Source organism: Hemicordylus capensis, chromosome 6 (genome assembly GCF_027244095.1).
Source record: "Hemicordylus capensis ecotype Gifberg chromosome 6, rHemCap1.1.pri, whole genome shotgun sequence".
Classification (NCBI taxonomy): Eukaryota; Metazoa; Chordata; class Lepidosauria; order Squamata; family Cordylidae; genus Hemicordylus; species Hemicordylus capensis.
In genome coordinates this window covers 140,876,850-140,898,218 of record NC_069662.1, presented here as the reverse complement: position 1 = coordinate 140,898,218, position 21,369 = coordinate 140,876,850, and the positions used below count along the sequence as shown (strand labels likewise).

Genomic DNA, 21,369 nt, shown 5'->3' with positions numbered 1-21,369 from the left:
TAATTTTGTCATTTAACCAGCCTCTGCAAGTAGTTTTCATTATTCCTGTAGACGAAAAGAGAGAGGAAGCAGATTGAATACAGCCCATTGGCTGGGCTGCCCCTTCAGTCTCTGGCTTGCTGCTTCCTGGCACCATCCCAGATCCAGCGGAGGATATGCCACCTTTAGTTGGCATTATCCTCTCTTCAGCCGCCTTTCTCTGCTCCAAGCGTCAGGCTGGTACCAGTTAACTAGGTCAGACGGCGAATGCCAGATTGTACAATGAAAGCTTCACGGTGAATAGGCTGAAAAGGGCCCTTGCTTTGGAGCCATTGGTAGACAGCAGCTCACCTGCAGATCTGACTGCTCACCACTGGGAATATGGCACCTGTACGAGCATCTCCCCAAACGCACAGGCGGCCTTTGGTTCTGCTCCACAAGTAGCATGCAAATCACTTTATTTTTACATCTCTAATGTCTTGAAGCCTGTGCCTCCTTTGAACCTGGGACTAATGGCACAGGAGGTAATCAGGGTTGAGAGCCAGCTGTAGGCTAGTTTGGATGACTAAATAAGAGACTCAAATGCCATTTTGATAGCAATTAGATTGCCACCTGCTAGGTAGCTTTAAGCTGCACCCCAATGCCCAATTGTCTGCAGAGGTTGTTGGCAAAGGAACAAATGGAGGCTGCCTTTAAGTGCAGGAGGTAATAGGAGAATCTGGTCTGAGGGACTGTGAACAGGATGGCATCCCCCCCCCCAACTCCCTTTCATCTTTGTGCTCGGGGTTCTGCAAGTCTCTTTATTATGCCTCCAATATGTTTCCGAGCAAAATACAAAGTGCTGGTGATTGCCTATAAAGCCCTTAACAGCTTGGGTCCAGGGATTTAAGAGAGACCCTCCTTTGTCATGAACCCTGTCGCCTATTAAGATCATCTGGGGAGTTATGGTTGCCACATTTGGTGGTGACTCAGGACTGGGCCTTCTCTGTGGTTGCCCCAGGCTTTGGAATATGCTCTCTGTCAAAATAAGAGCATCCCCATCTCTGCTTGCTTTTAAAAAGACACTCAACACACACCTGTTTTCTCAGACTTTTAACTGAAATTAATTTTAAACTGTTTGTTTTCATTCTGTAAAATTGTGTTTGCGTTCTTTTTTTTCTTTTTAAAAAACATTTGCTGTATTTTAAATTAGGTACACCACCTAGGGATACACATCTCAGGAGGTATATAAATATGATAAATAATAAATTACTGTTACTATTTCTATAGCACTTAGAAAGTGCAGAGTGTTTCAACCCTTCTTTGAGGTTGGTCGCTGTTACTGCTGTTTTACAGGTAGACAATATTGCAATATATTGAAGGGTCACACTAAAATTTATATGCTGTACTGAAGGAGGTCAGACTTGAAAAGAGATCTTGTATTGTCCAGAGTAGAAATGCTATGAAAACAGGGACTGTGTCTGTTTTGTGGTATTTGTCCCTGATACATCACTGCCCATATTTTTGCTTTTTATGCATGCCTTATTAAAACTGTGGTTGGGTGAGTCACTAGTGTTGTGATTCTTCAGAGTTTATCTCCTTCTCCAGCATCTCTGTAAGCTATTTAGAGATGGCTATATGGATGCATCTTGGATGCATCTTGTTCTTAATGCACCTGTGGGAACGAACACACCCACACCCACCCAATATATATTAATATATATAGCAATATAGCAAAGGAGCCAGCGTGGTGTAGTGGTTAGAGTGCTGGACTAGGACCGGGGAGACCCGAGTTCAAATCCCCATTCAGCCATGAGACTAGCTGGGTGACTCTGGGCCAGTCACTTCTCTCTCAGCCTAACCTACTTCACAGGGTTGTTGTGAGGAGAAACTCAAGTATGTAGTACACTGCTCTGGGCTCCTTGGAGGAAGAGCGGGATATAAATGTAATAAATAAATAAATAAATATATGCACGCACGCTCTCAGGCACAGACTGCTGTTTCACATTCTGAAGTGGAAATGCAGGGCCTTTGGGAGGAAGTCCACTGGCCAGTGGTGAGGGCAGGAGGAAAAGCGGCCCACAAATCCCCAGGACTCATGTAGCAGCCGCTCCTCCCACCCTCCCCACTGCCCAACAGGAACATCTGGTGGCAAAGGCGCTGCTGGCACCATAAAAGGGCTGTGCCCAACCAGCCAACCTGGGACACCAACCCTGCTTCGGTAATCTTTCCCTAGAGCAGGGGTGCCCAACTTAAATGCCCCAGTGGACTGGAGCAGAGTTCCCTCTAAGGCATACACATGTGCATGCGCTCACAAGGGTTTTTTAAAATGTCCACTCAGTTAATTTTCATTCCCACTCAGGTTGAATCAGGAAAGCCCCACGCGGCATGCACATGTGCGCACACTGCCTTGATACTGCCGCCCAGAACAAAATTCATTCCGCACAGAGATGAGAAAAATTGGAGGGACCACTGGACTGGAGCCAACCATGAATTTGGTGTGTGGGAGCCCAAGGACAGATTTCAGCAAGGGGCAGATAAAGCAAGGGAGTTGGGTGGAAAGGCGAGGGAAAAATTGGGATGGGGATGGTATCAGTGGTCTCCACACCCCAGGGGTAGGACCAGCAGGGCAGAGAGGGGGCTTCTGGTCTCAAGAGGCCAACTGCACTCAGCCGTTGCTGCTCATCTGTAGGACAGACTCCTGCTGTTGCTGCAGGACTTACCTTGCTGTGGGCCAGCAAAAAGATCTTCCCAGGCCAGATCGGCCTCCGGGCCTTATATTGTGCAGGCTCACCTTAGACCTTATAGTAAGGCCGCAAGGCTTGCTAACGTCCAACGTTTTGCTACCCTGCCTGCTCAGAGCTGTGTCTCATAGACATTGGTGCACCTAGCCTGCATGTACAGGGCTGTAATACAAAAACCAGTTCTGGTTGGAAAACTGAGGCATTACCGAGATGCTAGGGGAACACGTCCCTTCTGCAGCCAGCCCTGATCAATGCGGGAAGCAGGCAAACTATCTGTCTGGTAGAGCAGATCCGGATGAACTAGTACCCAACCAGCAAGGGTACGCAACTTTGGCTCAAGTCCAGATAGTGCGGCATCACAGTAAGGTATCCCGGGGGGCAAACAGAGTTGAGACACCAGGACTTTTCCAAAGAAAGAAAAAAGGTTTATCACAAGAGAACAGAATATTCACTTACTCAATATTGGTTGCGGAAGCAGAGACTGGCCAAGGTCAGTCTGCTTGCTGGGAAAGTAGAATTGAAATGAGAAAGAACACTCCAGAGGCTCCGGATATTATCAGATTTTACTGTCATATTGATTCATCTAATCAGGCTCATAATATGCTTTACAACTTTATCCACGCCCATGTATCAACTCCACTGGATTCTGAAAGAATTAAATGGATCTTAGAACTGAATGTATCGATCTCACAACATCAATGGGATATGATTTTAGCTGAAACTGCCCAAGTATCTTATGATTTGAGGCTTAAGTTAGTCCAACAAAAATAGTTTTTCAGTCTTATTGGACTCCGATTAGATTCTGTGAGTGTGAGTGAGCAAATCTGATAAACGTTGGAGATATGGGGAAGGAGAGACAGCAGGATTCTTACATCTGTTCCTTAATTGTAAGGTAATATCTCCATTCTGGAAAAAGATAAGTGACTATGTCAACTTAGTTATAGCAAGGGAATATTCTCTAGATCCTATTTCAGTTTTGTTGGGATTGCCTTCTGATGTAGAAGGCATAACCCTTAATCAATGGAAATGGCTTACTAGAGCCTTTCTGGTGGCTAAAGGCATTATTCTACAAAACTGGAAATGTAAATATCCTCCAGATATTGAAAAACAGATCTTCTATTTACTTACTCTAGCAGCCCACAAACATTCTTTTTTCAATACTAGATCCTGTTTTTATGAGGTGATTTGGTCAGAGTTTTTGGAATTATTTGCATTGTAAGGGTTATGTATGTATGTACATAAAATAAAATCAATTAATAAAAAGAAAATAAATGAGAAAGAGGCTGGAAGGGGGAGAGAAAGAAAGAACAGGTAATACCGTTTCTGCTTTGCTAAGAGGTCTGAAACCTCAGAAGCGGGGGCTGGATTGCAGACTGTAGAGCTAGCTTTCATGGCACTGTAACTTATTTATTTATTTGTCATATTTATATAATATATATAAAATCTATATAAAATCACAGGGCAAATCTCAGATTTTATGTGGATAAAATTTATATAAAATCTCCCTAGGGTAGTTTACAAGCTAACCAAACAGCAACTAAAACCTAATAAACATATAAAGCAGACTAAAATTTTGTCTAAGGGTGCGGCCAGCTCATCTGGTGACAACTCAAAGGAGCGCCTTCTCTGTAGTTGCCCCAGAGCTGTGGAACTCACTTCCTGCTGAGCTTAGAGCTGCTCCATCCCGGTTGGCTTTTAGGGAACAACTCATGACACATCTCTTTAGCCAAGCTACTTGATAGTTTTAATGGATATTTTAATTTGATTTTAATTTGTTTTAATTGTTAAAATTTCTTGGTTTGTTATATTGTTGTAAATCACCCACAGGGACTTCAGTAGTGGGTGGTATAAAAATATCAAATAAATAATATTACCATAAATAAAACTTTAAAAATTTAAAAACATAAACTAACAGCCTGATAAAACAGGTGGTTTCAAAAGCCATTTAAAAACCAGTGATGGGAAAATTCTGATTTCATTTGGGAGTGTGTTCCAGAGGCCCAGGGCAACCCTAGAGAAGGCTGGTTTGGGGTCACTACCAAATGAACTGCAACTGAACCTCCCCAATGATATTAACAGGCGGCGAGGTTCATGATGGCAGTGGTGCTCTCTTCTTCTGTGGGCTGGCACCTTATTCCAATGGGAGCTAAGGTGTGTAGGTGCCTGGTGGGCACTGAGTCCCCAGTGAGGCATGTGCCACAAGCCTGGTTTAAGATGCAAAGGGTGAATGCAAGGGCTGGTGCTTGGCCAGGAACGCAGAGCAGTCTTGGCAACTACTGGCCCAAAACGTGTCGGGTGACTCCAGGTTCAACGCTAGCTTTGTGCATGGCATGTGCCACAATTCTGGAGAGCAGGAGGAAACACAGAGGCAGGTGCTTTGCTGGGAAGTTCTAGGATTCTAGCCCCAGCCCAAAGGAACAAGCAATCTCTTTCTGCTGCTGTCACGATCCTGAAGTGATCTCTTGTGTGAGAGGTTCCCTGAGAGCAGCACCTCGTAAGGCTGGTTCTAGACATGCAAGAGAATGAGGTGGGAGAATGCTGAGGAAACAGAATGGGCTCTACCACTTTAGACCACCAGACTTTTGAAATACTTTAAAAAATTTTTTTACAAAAAATCCGCCAATAGAAAAATAGCACACAAGCGATACAGATCTTAGCCTAGTCTTTTGCTTGCTGTGCAGTTTTCTCTTTGCGGGGTATTTTTAATGTAGGAGAGCTTTCAAAAATATTATTTCCTCCCTGTAGTCGGAAGTTACATTATACTCTATCACCCCACTGTATGTAGACCAGGCCATAGGGACTGCCTATGTATAGGTAACACTGATAAACATTCCAGGTTTGTTCTTCAGAGGCTTAGAAAGTGTTTCAGTAAAACCAGGAAGGAAGGAAAATGTTCATAGATAATTATGCTGATTCGCTGGGTCATTAATGAGGCATGGCCCACAACACATCTGAAACCTTATGTAGTCTTCAATAAAATAAAACAATCAAAAGCACTGGGAGCAACCCATTTTATTTCAACATTGCTAGAGGAAGTTGTAAACATTCAATCTGTTTTGCATTGGTTTTTCTATTTAGAAAAACTCATTTCACAAATACAAAAATCCATGAAGACATATTCTATGTGAATTGAGAACATTCCGATGTCTGTCAAGTGAACAAATGGGGAGAAAAACAGGCTAGAATGAAATAAATATTGTTTCCCATATTGCTATAGATCTATAAAGAAAGGTTACTGTAGCAGACCAGGCTGGGTTATACACATATTAAAATGAAAGGAAGAAAACTCTGAATTTAAGACAAACCCCCAATTTCTAATAGGAAAGAACTTGAAAAAAACCTAGTCTTGAATTCGAGTAAATATGATATATTATATTTTAGTTATGCCATGCTTATGCAAACCACACCTTTATTTATTTATTCACTTGTTTATTCACTTGTTTGTTTGTTTACCAACCACCCACACTTGTATACCACCCCAAACTCGTGTCTCTGGGCAGTTCACAATGATATAAAACAGTTTAAAACACATATAAAAACACATGAAAACAAATAAAATAACAATTTAAAAATCAATTACAGAATTAAAACCTATAAATTATCAAGAAGCTGAAAAAGCCTGAGTAAAAAGATGGTTTTTTAAATATTTTTTAAAAATTGTCAGAGTTGGGGAGGATCGTATCTCAATAGGGAGTGCATTCCATAGTCCCGGGACAGCAACCAAGAAGGCCCGTCTCCGTGTGGTCACCAGACGAACTGGTGGCAACTAGAGATGGACCTCCAAAGATGACCGCAATGGAAATATACACATGTATATTTGCATAATGTTGGTTATTGTACCTACTAGAAACTTGACCGTCAACTAACATGCAATTGATTCAGAAAATGTAGAAGGTGTGTTCCTTTGTACAGTATGTGTGGATCTGCTGTCGGCACGAGATTTCATGGAGCCTTCTGCATGGTCACGAGCTGCATGAGCATGTCCAGAGAGGGCATCAAAGGAGCATGTTCCACTGTGGAATGTTCTCACTCACATCAGTAGCTCAGCATCTACACATGTATACTGTATGTACATGAAATAGTCACAATGGTGGCAAACACCGGCCTCCTGACAGGTTTTCAAGGCGGCCCTCTCTGGCAAAAAAAAAATCCTGAGCGTTATCCATGTGTGGGCTGTAGAGATGAAAGGCCTCACTGGCTTGAGCATGGTTTAAATGTTAATGAAACGCTGTTGATGCAGAATCTCTGCCCAGATGGTTCGGGACCATCACTGAACACATGGCCCAGATGGGCATCACACTGCAAGAAGAGAACAGGCTTGAGTATGGTGCCAGGTTTTTGAATTAAAGCCCATCTACCTCAGTTAAACACAGACTGATGTAATAGCCAAAGGGGCCAATTATTCCGAAACTGTCTAGAAGTGCTTCTAGTCTGTGAGGCTGTTCATACCACCCACCTCACCCAGGCTTGCGAAGCCCTACTTGGGTAGGGCTGCTCATGTGAAGGGCTGGGATTGAACCCTAACCCAGGATTTTTACTCAGGTCTGGGGTTGCAGCCTGAGCAGACACAGAGCCGGGCTCCTAGAGTGCCCAACTCATGAGGGAATCCTCCAATGCACCACACTTATTGCACAGTGCATTATGGGATATCTGGAGGCTGGGACGCATTTTCCCAGCCTCCAGAATGCTGTGCGGGCTCATGGCTGCATCAGTCGTGTGTGTATGTGAGCTGCACTGCTCAGATTGCTGTTGGGTTGTCTGGGGGGTAGTTAGGTGCTCTCCTGCTTTCCCTCCACCTGCCCTCCCTCCTCGGATCAGCAAAAAGTCATGTGAACAACCTTTGTGCAAGTTCCTCCCTCCTCCCACTGGTGTTTCCAAATGCCCAAAGTATAAAACCCAACTCTGCCTGAGTCAATTTATGAAAAGATTCTGTAACTGGAATTCAACAGTTTCCTGTGTCAGGTATACGCTACACATTATGTGCTACCAATCATTAAGAGATGGGCTTAAAACCAATGGCTGACATGATGTGGAAAATTACTCAAAGTAATCCCATTGAAATTTAAAGTTAGCCGATGTAGAAAAGACTGGCTGACATGATGAGGAAAATTTCTCAAAGTTCTCCCAGTGAAATTAAAAAGATCTTAATTAAAATTGTGGCATGTGGGTTACAGTCTAAAGCAAAGTGAGTGTTAGTCTGGATGCTGCTCATAATTATTATTATGATGTTCTTAAGTGAGCAGTTTAATAGTACATGGAAGTATCTTTTGATGGGTTCATGCAGCTACAAACAAAACAAATAATACAAATATGACCAGTATTTATATACCACTTTTCAAAAGTTCCCAAAGCAGTTTACATAAATATAAATAAATAAATATGGCTCTTCCCTGTCCCCAAAGTGTTCACAATCTAAGAAAAGAAACTTAAGATAGACATCAGCAACAGCCATTAGAGGGATGCGTGCTGGGGATGGATAGGGCCAGTTGGCACTTCTTTGCTCTGTGAGCAGGAGGCTGTGTTCAATCCCTTCACTTTTTGTCTCACACAATGGCAGGTAGATGGAACACCATACTCCTACTGAGATGCCTCATGTGCTTCCTTTTAGGCGGTGGCTGCACAACTGTGACCCTCCAGCTGATTCTGGACAACAACTCCCATTGTCCCCAACCACAATGACCAATAGTCAGAGATGATGGGGGCTGTAGTCCAACATTTGCAAGAGGGCTGAAGTTGTGCAATCCTCTTCTAGGCAAACTTACCTCTTTGCAAATGACTTCCATACCACTTGATCCTAATGAATTATCCGACCGTCTCAGGATATTCGTATTGCTCTCATCTGTGCCACGTGTTCCGTATGCTTCCGAGAAGGACGGCCACCCGGTGCCAGAATCATACTTGGCTTCTGAGCTATTAAGGAGACCAATGCTAAATATTAATGAAGAATATATAATATATAAAAAAAGAAAATATATTTGATATTAACAAGGGTCTTTATGACTTTCAGTTGGATTAGTAAGTGCATCCCATCTTCATGGGTAGGGAAGCAGCTGGGAAAGAGGCAATTCTGATTGCTAAAGTGGCCCATGGGGAAGTATTAATCACCTTGCTCTTCTAGGCTGGCTGCTGCAATCAAGGAAGTTCCATCAGATCAATAGGGATTATTTCTAACTAATATAATGCATGTAGGACTGGGAATCCAGTTCAATCCAATTACTATGGCTTAACAGGGTTGTAGACTAGGTTGCCCGAGAACGGATCTACTACTTGGCTACTTGTACCAGTTTTAGTGGGAAATGAGGCACAAAAGATTATTTGCACTTTAAAATTAAGTCTTTTAAATAAGCTAAAGGTTGCAAGTGAGAGTATTTTGGAGCTGTTCGATTCTAGAGACAAGTGCTTTACCTATAAGAGGGACCTTTTAATGTGGTGATTCTCTTTCTTGAGCAGGGGGAGTGTAACTGGCCCTATCCACCCCCAGCACAGTATCTCCAGTGACTGTTCCTGGTGTCTATCTTATGTTTCTTTTTAGATTGTGAGCCCTTTGGGGACAGGGATCCATCTTAGTTATTTGTTATTTCTCTGTGTAAACTGTGCTGAGCCATTTTTGGAAGGGTGGTATAGAAATTGAATAAATTAAATAAATAAAATAAATAAATAGATGCAACCTGAAGAATGTTGTCTTTTTACTGTCACACACAGGTTTTCTAGCAGTAGTCCAGGACCAATACTCTTTACTGACACCTAGTGGTCAATGAATAATAGTTCAATTACAGTTATCATTTAAGGACAATCCTGACTCACAAACTTCAAAATATATTTAAAGTAAAATTAAGGATTAGCTTTTAAAAGGGCTATGGAATCCCCTGCCTCAAGATGTTCCAACCAGCACTGGGCTGGTTCAGATGTCACATGGAACCTCAGTTAGGGCCAGACGCTGTGCAGGATGGATCCTGAAGTTTCTGGAAGATGTGCTCCCTGCTCCCATCTCTGTGTAAGCATCCACTTCCTAAGTTAAAATAAGCTGAGTTTAGTTGTACAGGAGAACCTCCTTATCTCCAGATTCACCATTTGCGTATCCACAGCTGCGTAATAGACACCCAACCTCAGCATATGCCGGAGGGAGGGTGGAAAGGGTTAAACGTGTGGGTATTTGCGGGTCAAAAATGTCTGGAAATGACTTCAGAAGTCATTTTCGCTGCCATTTTGTGGAGAGGAGCCATCTTATTGATTCATTCATTCATTTATTTATTTAATAATGAAATAAATGAATTGATTTGATTTATTCATTAGATTTATTTTATTTAATTTCTGGCTTGCTTGTTCAAACAAACAAACAAACAAACAAAACCCCTGTGATTTTTCACAGAATTTCTGGGACTTTGGGGGGAACCCCTGGACTGCAGAAGGCCCACGGAGCACAGTAGAGCACTTTATTTGGCCCATTCTAGCAGTTTTGAAAAACATTTTAGTGATGTTTTCAAAGTCTGGGAACATAACCCCCATGATCCCATTGACTCTAATGATTCATTATCCACAGTTTCATTACCCACTGTAATCTGCGGAACCCCCACAGATAATGAGGTCCACCTGTATCACCTGAATTGATCAACCTCGGCTTATTCTAACCTGCCTGCTTCAAATAATTGAGATCTGTACCAAAAGGTTTGAAGGGAGTTGCAGATCATGGATTATCTGAAGCAAGTAGGTTAGAATTCTTCTATGTAAGCCACACTGAGCACTTTTGTTGAAAAGCAGTATATAAAAATTTGTAGTAACAGTGGTACAATAAGCTGAGATTGGTTGGTTCAGATGACACTACCAATCTCAGTTTATTCTAACCTAGATAGGAAGTAGATACTCATGCAGTGGTAGACAGTGCAGATGAGGGGGGGTGGGGCATAAGATGAGTCACAAATGTGTAACTTTTTCTCTCTCTCAGCTTGCCCCGCCTTGTTGCATGGGCTGGCTGCCGTCTACCAAGTTGGGGACAGAAATTCTCAATTGCCCAACTGGGGATTTCTATCCCCAGCCTGACGAATGACAGCCTGTGTACCTCAGGGCAAAGTGAGGAGAGAGAAAGTGATAGGTGGGAAGGGAGAGTGGGCATGAGGCTTATCACGCAGGGACAGGAGGGTGGAGTGCACATTCCCAGCAATTGGGGACATCACATGGAGCGTGGCTCTGTCCAAGGTTCTGTGTGAAATCTGAACCCGCCCAGTGAGTGATTATATGTTCAGACGAGTGGGGGTAGCGGGGAATTCCCTTGCAAAGCAGTGGGAGTGGCACATGCCCACACAAGAACACTTTTGGACAACATGATTATACTCTCTCTCCATCGGCCACTGTTGAGTTTTGGAATGGATGCTAAACTCTTCTAGTTCACAGCGATGTCTTCCACATTGGGTTTATCTTTACTTACAGCAGAAACCCCTTGCCAATGTTCTGGCTTATTAAAATAGCTTTCAACCACAACTATCCCTGTGCAATTTGTTTATAGGTGCATTGCTTAGATTTTCTGCTAGGAACATTTTAGTAGCCACCAAAATACTGCTGTTCAAAATTCTACTTGTCCTTTGAAGTCTTTCACTAGAGCATTTATGGATAAATGGACATTCCCCAAACATGTGCATTAGATTAGCCCTCAATACACCATAGCCCCAACATATGTCATTTGCTTTGATCTCTATTTTAGCTGTCCTGAATGCAGTCGAGATAATTTTAAGAAGTATGACCCTTGGCTGTAATTTTATAACTGGATTGAGGTTTGATGTTCCATTAAAGTTCTGTAATTTGCTATCTATAAAAGCCGAGGCTTACGTTCCATGTATTCCTAATCCCCAGTGAGTGTTTTGTGAGAGAGCACAGTAAGCTGCATGTGCTGTGGAAACACAGTGCTTACATTCTGCATGTGCAGAGATAAGGATGTGTTGTAATGGGCGGCTCTTGGTTTTGCATACCGTTCACTAGTAAACATGATGAAATCCTGGTTTTGTTCAAGTGGCTTCTGAAAACCTTACTGGCAAGAAAGGGGTACTCCTTCTGCCACACAGCCTGAAGCTTATTTCCACTTGCAACGGGTGGCAGGTAGACCAGTGCAAAGATTTGGCTTCAAAGCCGAATCCCTTACACCTTGCCACTGGGCCTGCATGGAGGCAGATGCTCCCCCTGCTTACCTCTGTGCAGAGCTCTCCATGCTCAGCATCTGAGAAGGCCCTTAAAGGGAAGCTGCAGGAAGCCCCAGTGATACCTTAGAAAGTGCACAGGAGGTCCAAACTTGAGCTGCCGGGTACACCCCCTCACCCTGTGTCCCTAGAAAGGCACACAGTCTGGACCTTGCCTGCCCATAGGAGGGTCCTGGAACAAGACAATGTTCAGCACTGCAGCTAGAAGCAGCTTAAGGAGCTGGTCAAGGAAAGCATGCAGCCACAGTGCCCTGCCTCATAGGAGCCCGAGCCAGGAAATCCTGCCACCCCAAAGGAGCTTCCCGTACTTTAAGTGCTCCTGACCAGAGGCACTCTTACCCCTGGACTTCGGGGCCAAATTCCAGAGCTTCCACAGCCCCTGCCCCCCCCCCAATCCTCTTTAGCCTGTCCTGGGTGGTGTTGTCACTTGGCGGACCATGATGATGCTTAATTTGCAGAGGAGGGAGGGAGCCTCCAAAGGCCTTTAGGTCCAGGCTCCAAAATTACCTAGGTGCACCTCCAGGGGCGTAGCAAGGTTGGAGGGGGCCCAGAGACAAGATTTTAAAATGGGCCCCTTGCTGATACACACACACAAACACACTTCACAATATATAGTGCACTCACATCCCCATTATGAATATGGTGAATATCTAGTTCACATTGAATCTAGTTTTTTACCCTCTGCTCCTGCCGATCTCCAAGAGACTCAACATAATTCATAGGGGGTGCAACATGGGCAGGTGGGGAGTCATGTGATGTGCCTCTGGGGGCCCCCTTGAGGCAGTGGGGCCCCAAGACAACTGCCTCCCCTTGCCTAATGGTAGTTATGCCCCTGTGCACCTCTGCTCCCGAGACCCTCCCCGCAGGGCATGGCAGCCGTGACTCCCCTTCTCCTCACTCACATCTTCACACTCCTGATCTCTGCTTTGATGCCAGATCATGTTCCTTGGACGATACTAAATCCCCAGTATCTGTATGCACTTTAGGAACAATTCTAACCTCTAGAGTCTATATTTCCATTCTTCTCAGGAAGCAAAAACCTCCAGGTAATGCCTAACGACCCCAACATTCATTGTTCTCCACCAGAGATCACCCTCAGTCAAATCCTAGAGGAGCACTCATTCCCAGCCTCTGGGATCCATGAAGCCACCTAATGGTGCAGCGGGGAAATGACGTGCCTAGCGAGCAAGAGGTTGTTGGTTCAAATCCCGCTGGTATGTTTCCCAGAAATATGGGAGAAACACCTTTATCGGGCAATAGCGATATAGGAAGGTGCTGAAAGGCATCATCTCACACTGCACAGGTGGAGGCAATGGTAACCCCCTCCTGTATTCCACCAAAGAAAACCACATGGCTCTGTGGTCACCTGGAGTCGACATCAACTTGAGGGCACAACTCTTACTTTACTGGGATTCCTCCCAGAGGTTGTGGACTTCTGCATCTTCACCCCACCTTCTCCACAGAGAATCTAGTTCCTCCTTTTTCACATCGGGCAGGTAGAACAGGGAGAGCCCCCTTTCCTCTGCTCCTGGGAAACCACCTCTTCTTTCCCCGAGTTCCCCCTCCCTTCCCTGCACACAAGTGTTTGTGTGAGTGCTTTTGGTGCCACCAGACTGGGCTATAAGGTTTTTCTTTTATTAGAGCTATTTTTTCACCAGTAAAAGCGGGGAGGGTGGTCAACTCCTCCCCTGGTTAAAAAGGTAGCCCCAGTGGGGACCATGGATCCCATAGGATTCATCCAAGACTGGTTCACACTTATTTCAGATGGAAGTTGTAGGTCCCATGCCAGGTTAGCACACTCTAGAAAGTTCTGTCGTGCGAAGGGCAAAGCCCAGGGAAGTTGGTTTCTAGCTTATTTTTCCAGCCAGGGCCATTGAGTGGGTGTCCCATTCAGTTCAGGTGACCCAGCTCCGATACCCCTTTGATGCCTGAATATGAAAAGCACTGCCTCTGAAACTCAGGTGCTTTACTCATACTGGCCGACATAAAGACCAGGGGTCCCCAACAGGGGGTACGAGCAGGGCTTCAGAAATCCACTAGTCTACTAGTCTGTGATGAGTAAAAAATGATGCCTGACGAGTGAAAAAAGTTCTGATGAGTAATGTACCAACATAGCTTGACGAGTAAAATATTTTGTATGGCTGAAAAACTGACCTGATGTTTCTTCACCCCTGGGTACTAGTACCCCGAGAGGTACTTGAGGGGCTCCTAGGCGGTATTAATAGCCCTCCTGCCCCCTTGCACTGGGAGCCTGTGCTATTTGTTCTCCACCTGAGGATGGTGGTTTGAAGCTGACAGGTGCTCAGCGATGTGTCCATTGCAGAAGAGGAAGGAAGAGAGTGAAATGAAGACCCTTCTCCTCTGCTCCTGACAGACTAGGACCAGTTAACTTGCCCCATTAATTCAGTGGGAGTACTCGTGAGTAGCTTAGTCTGAATTTATGGCAGTACCTGAAATAGCCTGTCTTATAAGTGGAACATTTAAATGTGTGTGTGCATATGTGTTAATATTAAATTATATTTAAGTAGATTCCTACCTGAACAACGGAGTGCTACAGCATACGCAGTGGTACATCCCGGGCTCTGTGTTTGTTAAATGGATCCCACTAAAAGGCTTCAAACATACATGTTTTAAGATTCTAATTCTACATCTCCAAAGTCAGCTTGTAAAACTAGCATGGATGCACAATCAGTTTGCATACACAGTGCACCACTCTTATTATGGGATGCCCCTTCTCCCCTTACATCCTTCTGGGGTCTGAACCAAAGGGCAGCAACAATGTGAGTAAGGCACAGTGTCATCTCACAATATCACACTAGTGGGTGAGGCCCGTTGGTGACTGGGCAAAGTCATTTTGCATAGGTTACACTTATGGGAAAGTTCAAGAAATTAAATATATAGTGGCACACTAGTGTGCCACAGAATACTAGTAAAAAGAAAGCACTTCTTCAGAGTGGGTTTTTCACCTATGGAACTCACTGCTACTGGATTTGGTGATAGCCACTGGCTTCACTAGCTTTAAAAGGGGACTGGACAAATTCATGGGCCATGGGTTGATCAATGGTTATTAGCTATGAGAACTAAATGAACTCTCCAGGCTGAAAGGCAAGATGCCACTGAATACCAGTTTCTGGAAGGGGCCATTGGGAAAGGCTAAACCAGCAACTGGTATTCATTGGCATCTTGCCTTTTAATGAGATATTGTTTTAATTGTGTTTTAATTGTGTTTTAATAGTTTTAAACTTTTTAAAGTTTTAAACTTTTAAACATTTTTTAATTGTTGAAAGGTTTTAATCAGTTATTGGCTGTTTTTATTGTTTTGTAAACCGCCCAGAGAACTTGCATTTCGGGTAGTATAGAAATGTATTAATTAATTGATTGATTGACTGATTGATTAATTAATTAATTAAATAAATAAAATCTTGCCTTTCAAGCTGGAGATTTCATTTAGTTCTCATGGCTCATATTTATTTATTTATCAAATTTATAGACCAGCGAAACTTTCGTCTCTGGGCGGTTAACAATGAGATAAAAACAATTAAAATACACATAGTCAGAGATGGGGAGGATCGCAACTCAACAGGGAGCACATTCCATAATCTCAGGGCAGCGATCGAGAAGGCCCATCTCTGTGTGGTAACCAGATGAGCTGACGGTAACTGGAGACAGACCCCCTCAAGTGACCTCAATGGGTGGTGGGGCACATAATGAAGAAGATGATTGATAGATCCATTAATGGCCCAATAATTTGTCCAAACCCCTTTTAAAGCTAGCTAAGACAATGGCTATCACACCTGGTAGCAGTGAGTTCCATAAGCAAATAACCCACTGTGTGAAGTTCTTTCTTTTCATCAGTATTCAGTGCCTTCCTGCCCTGCTATTAGACTTCATGTCCCAGCAAGATGTGTTATGTTCTTACTTATTTACCGTGCGCAGCTATCAAGGCCAAAAACCTTGCTCTTAAAGCAAAAGACAAACACATTCTCAGCATATTGAATTCTGCACTAATGATCACATTCTGTACTTGGGTGGCACGGGGCAAGATCAGAGAATTCACACAACCCACCCTGACTCTAGTATATTTTCTCTCTACAGGCCAAACTACATGACATGGTGGCAGACCTGTGCCTTCAACACAAATCTGCTCAATCACCTGAATAGTGGTTAGGTGGGTTAGAAGCAGTGTTCCCTCTAACAGGGATTCCCAGATGTTGTTGACTACAACTCCCATAACCCCCAAGCAAAGGCTAGTGCAGGTGGGGATGCTGGGACTTGTAGTCAACAGCATCTGGGGATCCTTGTTAGAGGGAACACTAGTTCATAGGAGTTAAAACACAAAAGGGTATTGAGTGCTAAGATGTTCCCCTCCCTCCACTTTACATGAGATTCAGACAGGCCCACATTTAAAGACACAGATCTATTGCTGTAACATGTAGTTTGGTTTTTAATAAAAAACGCTTCCCTATTAACCTTCAGGACAGTGGCTCACATCCAGACTAAATTATGCAATTGAACTATTTGGGAGCTACCCTAAAGAACTACTGAATATCAGTAGGATTACTCAGGAGTAACTTAGTCTGGATGTCAGCCAATATTTACCCATATGCCTTGTTTACTATGATTTGATGCATTTACTGTAAGGTGATGGTTTTGGATAGTTCTAAAGTTATTTCTTTGTAAAACATTTTATATATTTGTGTATCTCTCTCTCTCTCTGCATTAATAAATACATATATTTTAAAAATGCTTCCCAACAGTCAAGGAATTAGTGGTTCTATATAGCGTGCCTAAAATTAAACATTTTGTTTCTTAACCGCCAGTGGTTTTAAACCAATCAAGACTGAACATGAACTCTGTATAATATCCTGTGTCCTTGGGAAGCATTCGATCCCTTTGGCTTACCAATTCAGTTCCTTTTTCCCTGGTGACATAAAACTGCTCAGGAGTCAACTTCTTTTGCCAGTCAACGGTAACGCTCGATTCATCGTACCTTGTCAAAGAGCCCCGGTCTTTTTCTGAAAAGGTGGGAGAGTGAGAAACACACCTGAATCTACTGAAAAGCCACTGACAGATTTGAGCTGCCACATGTAAAACAGATGTCCATAAACCAGATTGGAGGCAATCCGTATGCACCAGAAGAAAAACTATAATTACATCCAGAGCAAGGAGGAAACAGAGCACGGACGCCTTTGATTACAGCTGACAAGCTGCGGAAAGATGATGCACTCCAAACAGCTGCTGAGAGAAGATCTTCGACTGACAACCATGGAATTTACTAGGAAGTTGTCAGAGGTTCATTTTCTTGTAAGAGAAGTTTAATGGGGCTTGGAGTGCAGTAAAAAGGTATTATATATCATTACAGAAAGATTTTGTAAAGAAACAAAATGGTTTCAAATAGACATATCACTCTTGCCACCAGAGTTCCCTCTAACAGGGATTTCCAGATGTTGTTGACTACAGTTCCCAGCATCCACTCCAGCTGCAATAGCCTTTGGGGATTGTGGGAGTTGTAGTCAATAACATATGGGAATCCCTGTTAGAGGGAACACTGCTTGCCACACAAGCAGCATTTCACTTCTCCCAGTGGCCCCATCAGAGGCCGTGGCCATAGCTCAGTGGAAGAGTAAAGTAAAGTTGTGCTGTCAAGTTGGTGTTGACCCCTGGTGACCACAGAATCCTGTGGTCTCCTTTGGTAGACTACAGAAGGGGTTTACCATTGCCATCTCCCATGCAGAATGAGATGATGCCTTTCAGAATCTTCCTATATCATTGCTGCTGCCCGATATAGGTATTTCTCATAACCTGGGAAACATACCGGTGGGAATTTGAACCAGCAACCTCTTGCTCCCTAGGCAAGTTACTTCCCTGCTGTGCCATTAGGTGGCATCAGTGGAAGAGTACTAGCTTTGTATTCAGAAGGGCCCTGGCTCTATCCCAGACATTTCCAGGTAGGGCTGGGAAAAGCCCCTGTCTGCAATCCTGGAAAATGGCTCCCAGTGTGTCGATAACGCTGAGTGAGATGGGCCAATGGGCTGATTCAGTACACAGCAGTTTCATACAGGTTATAACTAACCATTCACCTATCACATCTACAATATAGAAGCTGTTGCATTCCAGACCACCATTTCACCTCTCCCTTGGAGTGATTTTTAAAAAAAATTGTAAAAGAGCATTAAAAATGTGACCCAGCAAGTGGTACAGCCCATTCTACACATCTCATCAACACTCTGCCACCTGATTTCCATGCCATTCTGCTGTGCACTTGGCCACAATCTTGTTTCTGTCAGATTCAAGCATAATCCCATAGGTTCATTGGAAAGTTAAGTCTCTAATGGCTGTGGGATTTACTCTCAGGCAAGCGTGCATAAGATCATAGCTGTAGTCTGACTAGCTTCAGCTGGATCTGAGTCCCTGGCTTTATTTCATACCCTCCAAATCTGGTGGGAAAGATGACAATCTCCACACAAAATTACATCCTCCTTGCACTGAATTAATCTAGAACACCTACCCACAAGAGTCACAATTATAATCCTACTCATATAAATGCATTGTATGGAAAGGGAGGCAGTCCACACCTTTGCCTCTTAATATGTGAGAACATCTAATAGGACTAAGGAGAGTATAGGCCTCCTTACTTCTTAATGGGTGCAGCTTCTCACTCCAACCGTACCTGCCAAAATGTTTTCTTACAAATCCTCTTAAAGAAATACAGGAGCACCAACCCTAAGATAAACAAACACCAAAGAGGACAGCGAGCGGTACCAAAGAACTCATTTGGGCAGGGATGAGAAACCTCACTGAAGCTGCGCACACACAGTAGGACCAACTGTCTGCTGTTTACATAAGGCAGCTTCCTATGTAATGTACCTAAGCCTTTCCTTTCCATTTGGCTACCCTAACCAGTTTTCCAGAGAAGAAGAGGACGAGCGGCAGCAAGGTGGATGGACTCCATTACGACAGCAATGCATGCCGCACTGAGAGACCTTGAAGACAGATCATGCTGCTGGAGAGAATCGATGTGGTCGCGAAGAGTCGACACCGACTTGGCGGCACTTCAACCAACCAGTTTTCCAAAGTAACCACTGCCTTACTGTGCCATTGGCAACCAGTATGACAGCCTCGCTCTGCTTCCTAACAGGACATGCCTGCTCCGAAGGAAGAAGCCCTCCTCCTGCACCCCCAGGCGGCTCTGCGCGGCGCCTCCCTCCCAGCTCCCACTCCCGGACCGGAGGAGGCTGGCGGAAAACAAGGCAGGCAAGGCAAGGCAAGGCGAAGGGGCGCAGCCGCCACCCCTCCGCCCGCCCTCGCTCGCTCACTTGCAACAATTACCCGAACCCGAGTCGCTGTGAGTAGCTCGAGAGGCGAGCCAGACGCCGTGGCGGCGGGCGGGCCCTGGTGCGGCTCGAGGGAGAAGTGGCGGCCCCGGAAGCAGCCGCAGCTGCTGCAGCGACTGGAGGCAGGGGAGTCTTCGGAGCTGCCGGGCCATGGCGGCCTCCAAGCCGGCGTCCTGTGCTGGAGCTGTGCTGCTAGGCCCCGAGAAGGCAGTATCGCCGCCGCCGCCAGGCTCCGCCCTTCCCCTGGCCGGGCCTGATCTCTTGCTCCCCCAGAGACTCGGCAACAGGGCAATAAACACGGGTCAAAGATTACCACCAAGACTCTGCACTGTACGGCGTGCAGTAGTCGAGCATCGCTATACCTTTCTTCACCTGCCCTGTGGGCGGCCGTAGCGTACCTGCCACTGAACAGGGGGGCGGGGGCGGGTGTTAAAAAATGTCCTCCAGTTGAGTGGCAGCTTGTTCTTTGCGCTTCCCCTTCTGTCTCCCTGGAGGAGGTGGGGAGCAGAGGCCCTTTTTTGTCCCCGGGGCCCCGTGCTAATCTGGGGTTCACAGCAGCGTTGTGGGTAGTCCATCTACATCCAGGGCGTTTTTCCCCCTTTCTTTTTCAAATTTGTAGACCGCCCCAAATTTCCATCTCTGTGCAGTTTACAACAACATAAAACAGACTGAAAATGAAAACCTAAAAACAATTTTAAACCACAGTCAAGTTAAAAAGCTTGGGTGAAAAAAACAAGTCTTTAGAGACGCCTAAAAAGTTGCCAGGGAAGGGGAAGCTCTTCTCTCAGCAGGGAGATAATGACCAAAGCGGGGGAAAGCTAACAGGCCACTCCACCCCGCACCACGTCTATAATCAAATTAGCAGCCCCACACAGATGCTTTTGGAGTTAAAAAAAAACACCAAAATAAAACACAGGAGATCCCAATTATGGAACTCCCAGTAGATCTCCCACACATCACATCTAGTGTGGGCATGAGATCTTTAATGGGAAGGAAATGCCAGGGATTAAACATGGAACCTTGTGCAGACTGAAGATTGGCCCTACCCCTGAGCTCTGTCTTCTCCCCATGAAACCTATTAATATGATTCTCCACTTTGCACAGATATTTTACTTGCATTTTTTGGCTTTCTGTTTCTCAGACTCCTGGCAACCACAGAGCCATGTGTTTTTCTTTGGTAGAATACAGGAGGAGTTTACCATTGCCTCCTCCCGTGTGAGCTGATGCTTTATTCATGTTTGTAGCCCCATTGGAGTTTTGTATGTGTACTCAAGTAAATGGCAGGCTCATCACGGCAGGCAGAACAATTCCATATTTCTATAATTGCAATGTCAAACCTTATCTAACTACACAGTATTAATTTTGTCAACCACATTTCCTTGCAGACAGCCAATGAACATTACTAAGTATCATGGGAATCAATGTTAATGCTTAACATTTTTTTTCTTTTGAAAAACCCAGTAATATTTTATATGAGAAGTGAATTATGAAGATAGCTGTTGTCCTGACCAATGACCAAATCTACATGTTCTCATGGGAAAATTTAACGTACTTTTATTTTAAAAAAAATTATGGCTACAGTGTCATTTGCACTCAACGTAAATCACTTGCATGCTCAGAACAGGTGCTGAGTTCAGTGGAAGTTGAGGGCACTCAGCAGATCTCATTATTAGACCCATCAATTGCTGTCTTGTGGGTCAAAGTTCCTGAAAACTATGCAGTGCAAGAGGCCCCACACTAAGTTTAATTAATGATTAAATCTGATCATTTCAGCACTCAGAGGGAGCATGCTGTTAATTATGGTTGTAAGGATTTTATATGTATATAGCTGGAGGTGGAGAGAATCTATGCTCTCCTACCAACCATTACTGGACAGCCTTTTATTCAACAGAGCATGACGCAAAAGCAGCAAAGATTCAGGGGTGTGAATCACACGGAGCTTGAGTTCAGGCTGGCCAACACTATTATCCCCCAAGAGAGGACTAGCAACACAGCTATAAACTAGGGATGTGCACAGACTGGTGGGGGCTGGTTTGAAGGTGGGGGGGACACCTTTAAGGACAGGGGAGGGTGCACTTACCCCCTCCCCCGTGTTTCCCCCACCAGTGCGCCCTTGAAAACTGGACCGATGGGACAGCAGAGTACCTC

General features: G+C 44.5%; 1 protein-coding gene and 1 long non-coding RNA gene across 4 annotated transcripts in view; one reads left to right on the top strand and one right to left on the bottom strand.

The window, feature by feature from the left end:
• Positions 1 to 5,699: 5,699 nt before the first annotated feature.
• On the bottom strand, positions 5,700 to 19,518 carry MSRB2 (methionine sulfoxide reductase B2). 3 transcript variants are annotated; one of them, XM_053260704.1, is made up of 5 exons: positions 19,217 to 19,518; positions 16,790 to 16,902; positions 14,424 to 14,500; positions 8,465 to 8,612; positions 5,700 to 7,001 (listed from the first exon to the last, which is right to left on the bottom strand). In XM_053260704.1, exons 1-5 carry the CDS (start codon positions 19,371 to 19,373, stop codon positions 6,894 to 6,896), a joined length of 603 nt encoding a protein of 200 aa, XP_053116679.1. In that variant the 5' UTR covers positions 19,374 to 19,518; the 3' UTR covers positions 5,700 to 6,893. The 3 variants fall into 3 exon arrangements, with proteins under 3 accessions (XP_053116679.1, XP_053116680.1, XP_053116681.1); XM_053260705.1 differs by lacking the exon at positions 19,217 to 19,518 and adding an exon at positions 18,755 to 19,062; XM_053260706.1 differs by lacking the exon at positions 19,217 to 19,518 and adding an exon at positions 18,871 to 19,052.
• The window catches only part of LOC128329458 (uncharacterized), a 118,349-nt gene continuing 116,098 nt past the window's right edge, over positions 19,119 to 21,369 (top strand). Inside the window, exon 1 of the long non-coding RNA XR_008309658.1 lies at positions 19,119 to 19,232. This is a non-coding gene — a long non-coding RNA (uncharacterized LOC128329458). The remainder of the gene's footprint in view (positions 19,233 to 21,369) is intronic.